This window comes from Poecilia reticulata, linkage group LG22 (assembly GCF_000633615.1).
Source record: "Poecilia reticulata strain Guanapo linkage group LG22, Guppy_female_1.0+MT, whole genome shotgun sequence".
Classification (NCBI taxonomy): Eukaryota; Metazoa; Chordata; class Actinopteri; order Cyprinodontiformes; family Poeciliidae; genus Poecilia; species Poecilia reticulata.
The window spans coordinates 758981-768916 of NC_024352.1; the positions used below are offsets into that span (position 1 = coordinate 758981).

The 9936-nt window shown below is 39.0% G+C and overlaps 1 protein-coding gene across 8 annotated transcripts in view; it reads left to right on the top strand.

Moving 5' to 3' along the window:
* The window catches only part of LOC103458078 (MAM domain-containing glycosylphosphatidylinositol anchor protein 2-like), a 202698-nt gene that overhangs the window by 94796 nt on the left and 97966 nt on the right, over positions 1 to 9936 (top strand). For all 8 annotated transcript variants that reach the window (XR_532533.2, XM_008398635.2, XM_008398638.2 and 5 more), the window contains one exon: positions 7056 to 7385. Coding sequence is in view for 7 of the 8 variants with exons in the window: in XM_008398635.2 (XP_008396857.1) it covers positions 7056 to 7385 (330 nt within the window). In the remaining variant the exon portion in view is untranslated. The remainder of the gene's footprint in view (positions 1 to 7055; positions 7386 to 9936) is intronic.

Genomic DNA, 9936 nt, shown 5'->3' on the forward strand with positions numbered 1-9936 from the left:
GGGAGAGGGAAGTCTGGGCCTCCCTTCTGAAGCTGCTGCCCCCGCGACCCGACCTCGGATAAGCGGAAGAAAATGGATGGAAGGATGGATGGATGTTTGCAGTCTAACTAAGCAAATGAAGATGAAAGAGGAAGCCAGAGGAATCGGATGTTAGGAAACCTAAAGACTTTCTGTCTCAGAAGAAGCTCTGACTCCACCAGATCACCAACCAGTTCTGAAGATGAACCTTCACATTGTCTTCATGATGTAAGTTTGTTTTTTYAATGAGSAGCTAGCTACATTTTCAACAACAAAAACTGGTGTGTTACCAACACCAAGTGCTTAATAAACATGATTTGGTTTAAAGGTAACTGGAAAGAATTTTTCTCTTCTTGTTAATCTAACATTTCTTTTTCATACATTTTATTTGTTGTTGGCTTTCAGAGCCTTTGGATGGACTGGTGACCTGTCCAGGGTGAACCCTGCCTCTCATATGATGGCTACTGGAGATGGGCACCACCAGCCCCCCTCATCACCCTACGAGGATCAGTGTGTTCAGATCACGGATGGAAAGATTTTAAGGTAGTTTGTCTCCTTAAGTCCACACTTAAAACAACTTCATAGTTATTGCCAACATCAACTGATTCTATGACATTGCTGACTATTTTTTTCTACTTCTAACATAGACAGGCAAAGAAAACAAACAGAAATGTTTTTCCACCCCAGGCATCTGGTCCCAATCATCATCAGTTCTGATGATGTCACATACATGGCGAGTCACAACGTCTTAAAATTGTAAGTATTTTTTTATTTGCCATTTTTCTGTTCTCTTTAAATACAAATACTTTCTCGGTTTAATTGCTCTATTGTTCTTTTTTGTAGGTTCCTATAAGGTGCAGTGAACGGGAATGTTCTGTCGTTGATCCTCACTGTCATTTTTTATTGTCACACTTAAATTTTCATGTTCATGTGTTCACTTTTGATGTGTAAATGATAATTTATGTAAAGTTCATAAAGTTGAGTAAAATTGGACAATTTTAAAATGTCAGTAATAAAACAAAATATTTGAATTACCTTGAACATCTTGTGTAATTAATCTTTCCATGTAACTGTAGCCTAAAACAATGTAAGTACTGTAGTGTAGTTATGCATGTAATGTACAAAGTATGAATAAAGACTTGAGTAATTAAAATTGTGCTTCATTAGCAATAGCAGTAACTCAAAAATAAAAATTAAGTGTAATTTAAATACATTACTAATACATTAGTAGTATATTAAAAGTATATTTTTAATATAATTCTATCATAGAATTACATAAATATAGAATTACAAAAATATTCCATATTACACTCAATATGGAATATTTTTGGAATATTTCTCTTGAATACTACATAAAAAAGTGTACTTAAAGTATACTAAGTACAACTTTAAGTTGTTCCAAAAAAGTACGTTCAGTATACTAAAGTATACTAAAAGTTGCAATTTAATACTATTGAAATACTATTAAAATATACTAAGCACAAAAAAAGTTGTTCCAAAATATTTCAGTTTAAGTACATCAATCAAAGTATGCTGAAGAATGTTAAAATTTAGTATACTAGTATACTAAAGCATACTTTTTTTTAACTTGGGGTGTGTTTTGAATGTGCTTCCAAAACAAAAAGGCAGTGTCCCTGTGCTAAGAAGTAGTTTTCATCGCCTACCGACAGGTGCAGAAACAAAAAGAATTGGGGTTAAAAAAAAATCAAAAATTTAAGAGATTCTCAAATGATGTGTGCTTGTTTCATTTTGTGGGCAAAAAGCCAATGGAAGAAAACCCAAAGTAACTGAGTCAATGAAGTAGCTAAATATGCTAGTACGAATTATTTGAAACCACTTCTTCAAGTCATCATTCCACCACTGTAGCGTAGGCAGTGGTAAAACAATACTGCCACATTTAAGCTGTGATATCTGGCATACCCACATATTTTATAGCCTAAAACATCTCACGAAATCCTGTTAGCAAGTAGCTGACATGTAAACAAATGGTGGTTGTGTTGTGTAGCAGAAGTTGTGCCCATAATTCACACAAAAACCTCATGAGGGCTCAGAATAAGCTGAATAGGGGGAAAGTTAGGAAAATTCCAAGGGCTCCTGACCGACAGCTCCCAGCCACTGCAGATGCTCTCGCGCAAGTCCCACACCCGTCGCACAAAAAGTCTGGTGCAAATCGGTCGATGCGGTGAGAAGATATAGCTGAAGGATTAACCTAGGAAGCGCAGTGGAGTCCAATAGTTTAATGCTATTGGGTTTTTTAGAGATTCACAAGAGTCATTCATAACAAGTTTGGTGCAAATCAGATGATGCATGTGTGATTTAGAGACAATCATATGCGTATGGCGAGGGATTGAAATTCGCCATTCGGTCACGCCCACACGGTTCAGCCAGCAGCTGGCATTGACAGACTTCATCATCATTCTGAACAGACTTCAGAAAATCAATGTATGTCACTTGGCAAATACCTTCATAAAGGTATATGAATCAAAGAGTAAAAGTACCCTAATAAACAGTACAATTACAGTAGACCTTCTCAGCGCTGTCACTGCTCAGGCATAATAATTTTGGAGTTTTTTTWAAATTGTTTTAGCAGTAAAAACATAAATGTTACGACTCCCAGACAAAAAAGCACACATCCATATTTGGATCCGTATGAAATAGTTTGTTCCTGCTTAGCGGCAGTTACTATGGTGCCAAGAAAAGTAAAACGTTTTCGATAAAAATTCTCAAGTGTCAATTTGTTACCCAGTTTTTCTCCAGAAGAGGTGGGTAAACTGTGCGAGATTATCAACCATTTAGCAAAATTAGCTCAGCTACAGACTACCATTTGCCTCTGTTTCACTGGCATTTAATGGTAAATAAACTGAACTTCCATAGCACTTTTCCAGTCATTTTAACTATTCAAAGCGCTTTACACTAGAGTCACATTCACCTGTTAGGATTCAAGTTTATACACCGATTAAATTGCAGATCGGTCAATTTAACTTGTCCCTGTAACTTTTACCACACTTAACTGCTGCTGAGTCAGTCAGCAGCAGCTCTAACAAGTTCAACTAATGTTGAGTTAGTAACATGTCGGTCTAACTATGTTGTAATTTTCCTATTAACTAAAAAAATTGCTTTTTGTGATCCGCCAAACTCAAAATTTACATCTTTTGTTATATTTTTCACCCATGGAGGTCRCCATTTTTCACTGATAGGTTGATGATGTCATTTGATGTCTTGGAGTCCACAGAGTCTACAAGAAGGCTAACTTTATCTGAGTTGTATTTATCACATATTGTTTGACTGGTGTAATTTTAGATAATGCTACGCTGTGTCACTATTGGCTGTTATAAAAATATATATATATGTATGGAAAATTTCCCAATGAAAGAAGAAAGATTGCAGTGCGAGAGAGTTAGAGTGGAACACAAGTTCAAAAGGACCTAATCTGTGCCCTCGACATTTCTCCAAAGCACTTTGAGTCGTTTATAGCAACAGAACTAACAAAGACGATTGTTACCTTAATGAACTAAAAATAAATGCCATGCTGTGTCAGGCAGAGTTGAAAGCTCTTTGAAATGCTAATGGAGCTATGCTGCCTCCAATACTAAAACCACCAATCCGACTGGATGCATGGAGGTCTGCGTCTTTGGTAGCAAAGTACGTTGTTGGTGTTTCCACCACCAGAACCTAAGCAGCACAGCTGATGCCGAACCGGATACAGCGCTACAGACCCTGGGAGAAACATCAAAGACAAGCAGTGCTAATGGAGCTATTACTACTGGAAATGCTAATGGAGCTAGAACTAGTACTGAATGTGAATCTACTACAGACACCGGGCAAAGATCAAACCCTAAACAGTTGTTACTGAACCAGACACAGAGCTATAGAAGTACTTACTGGATCACACAGTCTGACCAGAGGTTCATTTACGATGCTGAAGGTAGTGCTGAGAACGAGATATTTTTCTATACTCGTTGCTCATGTCACCTCTCATCTCCCCAGGCCTGTTGATGCCGGGTGTAAAAGTGAAACAAAGACACCCAGCATCAACTTCACATTCATCTAGTAGTTTATTCAATCAACCACAAACATAAAATCACACCAACATCTCAGCATGATCATCAAATAACAAAATCACAAAGAAAATAAAAATCCACTTTAGAAAAGATACAAAGGCGCATCTTCTGAGGAAAAAAGGCAGGGATGAGGCAGTGACTAGTGGTTTTAGCTCAATTACTTCTATGTCAAAGTACATTAAGGTGGGTTTTTAGCTGTGTGATATGTTCTGGCATCACTGTTTAGAAGTGGGCTCATCCTCTTTGCCAGTAGCACATGGTGGTGGGCTATTGCTGCATGTAGGTCAGTGGTCCCCAACCTTTTTATTACTGTGGACCTGTCAAGACTTGGTCATTTTGCTGCGGCCCGGGGGTGGGGGGTCGGGGGGCTGGCGTCAGATATGGCTTCTAAAGCCTTTTTTCCCTTTACGATAATCTTACAACGTCCTGCAGTGTGTGGTGTGTTACTTTTCATGTGATCTAAAATCTGGCATATTCATCAACATTGTCTTGGCCTGATTACCGCAGCTTGTGTTTTTTTCCCTGACTGGAAGCGAAAAGGCAGCCTGTTGAATGTGACAAGTAGCCAATCAGAAAGCGGGGTAACATAAGCACAGAAGGGAATCCCAAACAGTGACACAGCGCAAATCCAGTCCAGTGGACATCAGAACTTATATGTGGACATGTTTATTACTATATGTAATGGTCATTGTTATATATGTTTATTATATGTGGTCATGTTTATTCAGTTAAAAATGTTAACTACCAAAAAAAAAAACTCCCCTCCAAATCATAGTACAGCAAATAGAGCGACTGCTCCTGCCATCTTTTATCAAACGCCTTTTCTTTTTGTTACGTCTTTTATGCTTATAATGAGTCCACAAACTATCACTACTGCTTCTACATCGTCACCCGTGTTTGATTATTCTAAATTCACGTGTGGTATGTTGGGGGTTTTACTGGATTTTCTTCTGAAATCAGGATGTTTGTGAGTGGAATCGGTTCGTGTGTGGTGTGTTGCTCCAGCGTTGTGGCTGGACACATGAACCGATTGAACCTGTTGTACTTTTTTCGGCTCGTGTCGTGTGTGGTCACAAAAGTTTGGAAATCAGCCGACAATTCTTAAATCATGCCACTGTGAACCAGACTTAACACTTACAAGCTCCACTCCTCTCCTCTTGACTGCCCTACCGCTCTCTGACTCTGGTCGCTATGGTAACGTTTACATATCCCTTCAAAATAAGATACAGATGCGCCACAAAAATGAACATTTTACTTTCGTGAAAATTTTAACTCACAATAATGACTAATGGGAGCCCTGAGATTGTTTCTCTGCAATGAGACGGTCCGATCTGGGAGTGATGGGAGACAATGACACCCGAAGTGTTGCTTATATCCACAGCCTGCTTGGTCTCTACATGGTGAAGCAGCTTGAAGCTTCATTGCCTCATTATCAGCCGGTCGCCGCATGTTACGCAGAGCGACTTGTAACGTGGGACTCACCTACCGGTCCGGGATAAATCCATTCTCCTGTCTYTTCTCTGGGCCTTTTGCCCTTCGCAAAGAAACTTTCCAAAGACACCTGATTTGTTTCTTACTCATTTTGTTGTTTGTAGGCTCAATGTTGGCGCGCAAGACATAACCGAGAGAATCCGGTTAAAGGATTTTCAAAATAAAAGATCCTCCAGACTCAAATAATACAACAAACGGAAATATTTAATTCTTTCTTGCGCGGCCCGGTACCAATTGGTTCACAGACCGGTACCGGTCCGCGGCCCGGTGGTTGGGGACCACTACTCTAATGATTAGGCTATACGTTGATTAAATCAGGAGTGCAAAACAAACAAAATTGAGGCCTACTAAAAACAATCAATCTAATATTTCCACAGTAGTATGGAGGAATTCAAAGGTGCTAAACTCATGAATTAAGAGACGATACACAAAACTCCATTCTCTCCGGCTCACTGACAACCAAGAAGACATTTAATGCACATCTGCGGAATCACATATTACATTTTCATCATCTCATTTCATCGTCTCAGAATCCAAAATGTCTTGTCCTCTTCTTCTGGCTTCGAGCATTTATACCGCTTTCAGTCTGCTGTTGTGTATTGGAAACCATCTGACCAATAGCGTTCTGAATCTGGCTTCTGGCTCTGTTTTACATTGAGTGTGTGTTGGAAGTTCCGAGAATTCTGGGCCGACCTCGTGGAAGTTAAATCTGCTCCCTCAGAGGACCATTAGTCAGATTGTTAGTTCTTATCTGTCCAAACAGAGACTCTGGCTGAGTCCCTTGACTGCCAGGAATGTCTCGTACAACACCTTATTTGGTGTTGAACCAGCACAACGTAACACATTCCTTTTCATTAAAACATATCTTAATGTGAATTAACACAACTTTTAACTATTAACATAATTATATTCCTCAACAGTAGCAGCAGCAAAACACCAGCTGGACAAGAGGTCATCTTCATCACCTCTTTTTATTTCTACATTCCGATCGATTTCAATACACTCTGGTTCAATTTGAAAAGGGTTACTAATGTCATTGTTTTGGCTGGAGGAGCCAGGCAGTTGGACCATTTGACGTCATTTACCCAGAATGCATTACAGCATGAACATGGCAAAATTTGTGTGACAATATTTTATTAAACTTTCTAAAAATTAAATATTATTACTCAGTATTACTAGTATTACTACTGTATTGTTTTTACATCTAAAATAAACATTTCCCAAAAAAGGTATGTTGTTATAATTAATCATAGATCCCTTTAAGTCTGGTTTCTGTTCAATCAGAAATCTTTGGAAATATTTATCCATATATTTCCAGAGTCTTCAGAGTCTGATCTCTTGCATGTCTCTGTCCAGCAACTCAGACCAATTACAGTTTCTCCCTTAGTCTAATCTGTTTTAGTTTTTAGCTCTTGCCTTATGATAAGAATGATAATTTAATATTCTATCTAACATTGTCTCTACTGTTTCTATTATTTATTCCAGGACTACGTAAAGGTCGGTTCTGGATCACACCAGACCCATACCATAATGAGGACAACATTCAAATTGGTCGGGAGGTCAAAATTAGCTGCCAGGTGGAAGCCACACCTTCAGAGGAGCTGCAGTTCAGCTGGCTAAAGAATGGCCGGCCATTGAAGAGCTCTGAGCGAATGGTCATCACCCATACTGACCCCAGCATCTCACCAGGAACCACCAACCTTGACATAATTGATCTAAAATTTACAGACTTTGGCACCTACACATGTGTGGCATCACTGAGAAATGGAGGAATCCCAGAGATCAGCATTGATGTAAATATTTCTTCAACCACAGGTGAGGTACTCCCTGGAATTATGATTTGGTAAATCATTTTTGCCACCAAAATAGTCTTTCTGTGGAACTGAAAACTGTTTTTCCAACGTCTTTACTGACTTCTGAGAGTGAAGCATGACTCTCCACTAAAAATGAAATCCTTCGTGCTCTTCATGAGACCATTTGCTTCTAAATTATTTGTCTCTACTGACTAAGCATGATGAATAACTTTTGGTTTAATCATTATTCATTTGCTCTGCACTGATAAGAAAAGTAATTATATAAAAATAATTACTTAATATTTAATATTTACCAACCTCCATCTAGCCAGTTTATGCTTAATAACTGGATGACTTATTTACGACATTTACTATATTTTTACCAAACCTTTTCTCTTATTTTTGTCATCATCATGTAAGCTTATATCTTACACAATGAACATGGACAAAAATATTTTCATAAAAATTTATTTATTAGAATCACAAACAATCAGCTGAGATATTCTGGGAATCATGAAAAAATATTTTAATAAGTATATAAAAGATGAGGAGACAGTGAAGAAGATGATGTCAGGAGGAGTAAGAGGATCACTGGGAACTTCTGAGAAGCTGCATCCAAACCTGGAACTGTTTCCTCTCCTTCTGAAGAGCCATCTGCTTAAAACAATAAACTGCATGTAAGAAGCTAATCAAATGGAAATATGTATATAATAAGGATGCTCCGATCAGGTCTTTTGCTGCCAATTCCGATACCGATCACCAGTGAGGCCGAGCTCTGCCGATCACCTGGATTGACTGTTAATTTTTTAGCTTTAGGTATAAATGTTACTATGTGATATAACAAAATAAAAAATTGATCTGGCAATAAATTAACCTAATTTAAGCATAAAACATGCAAAATACTTGCAGGCACAATACAGTAGCTACTCAGTCAAAAGGACAACTGAAAAACCTGCAATCGGTAAAATAATATTTAATAGTAAGGCTCTCAGTACTATAAATTATAGTCAAATCTGCCTATATCAAATAATTTCAAGTAAAAAAGGAAACATTCATTCAAAGTCAAATGCAGGCTGCATCAAAATAAACAATCCTTCTTGATAGCTTGGCTAGCTGATTAATGCTGGTCAGAAATTAGTCATTTCTGACCGAGCGAGGAACACAGGAGGAGACATCGATTAATTTTTCAGAGATTATCTGTCTTGTGTTAGGACAGCGAAGGTTTTAATACATCTAAAATATTTTCTTTTTTTAAGTTAGATGCTGCAGCTTCAAGCAGAGGTTCGGTGTGAGAGTCACTACCAGGTGGAGCAGAAGCGGCGCTCCGTCTGTGAAATATTACTACCTGTAGCGTAGCAGCGGTTCAACAGCGAGAGCWGAACCAGCGTCWTACATCGCAGCTCCAAGACTTAAATAATTTTCCAGGTTATKTGTTTAGCTTTCTGACCGTCATGCTAATCCGGGTGAGTGTTTGTAGTTGTTCGCTACTTTACCGTCCTTTTTTCCTGCATTGAGCCTCGATAAAGTCAAACTCCGTCAAGTGCTTGTTTGTTTAAATATCACACTAGATTCGTTGTGTTGATGCATTTTGACGCGCTTCACCCCCGAGATAAATTTCCACCGCAGCACCCAAACTTCCCTGTTCACTCTCAGAGCGTTATAGTTCCACACATCATTGCAGGATTTACTGCTGCGCGTTTGCGCAGTGTGAAGGAAAGAAGAGATCAGCTGCACAGGCAGGCTGCGAAATGAGATACAGGTGATGGGCAACAAGAGACAGTGATCGGCGATCACCTATCACACACTTTTTCATGGAAATTGGCCGATTATGATCGGTGGTCGATCGATTGGCACACCTCTAGTATATAATGCAAACACACAAATGCAATTAGTAGGGAAAGTGTTCTGTTTAATAAATGAGGGGTACTGTCTTAAAATATTTTTCTTAATTTGAATTTACATACTAAATAATTCCAAGGAAGGGAATATAAGTAATTTGTACTGGAAGAAAACACTGGCAACATTTAGAAGATACTAGTAATGTAGAAGTATTGAACTCTCCAGAGAATATTATATTTTGATACACATATCAAACAGTATATATACAAACACATTAAACACTTCATCTTGCACTTTCAGCCACTACAAACAGATAACAGGCAGCAGAAAACAACATGCCGAGATTCAATTCAATTCAAATTCAGATCAGAAATGCGTTATCATCCCAAAAGGAAATTAAATGTTGTTTTTACTTATATTAATTCAGATTATTCAAAGACCTCTCCTTGAGCTGCCACCTTATCGTGGTGGAGGGGTTTGAGTGTCCCAATGATCCTAGGAGCTATGCTGTCTGGGGCTTTATGCCCCTGGTAGGGTCACCCAAGGCAGACAGGTCCTAGGTGAGGAACCAGACAAAGCGCAGCCCGAAGACCCCGTATGATGAATACAAACTTTGGACTTCGTTTTCCCTCGCCCGGACGCGGGCCATCGGGGCCCCACTCTGGAGCCAGGCCTGGAGGTGGGGCACGATGGCGAGCGCCTGGTGGCCGGGCTTTTACCCACGGAGCCCGGCC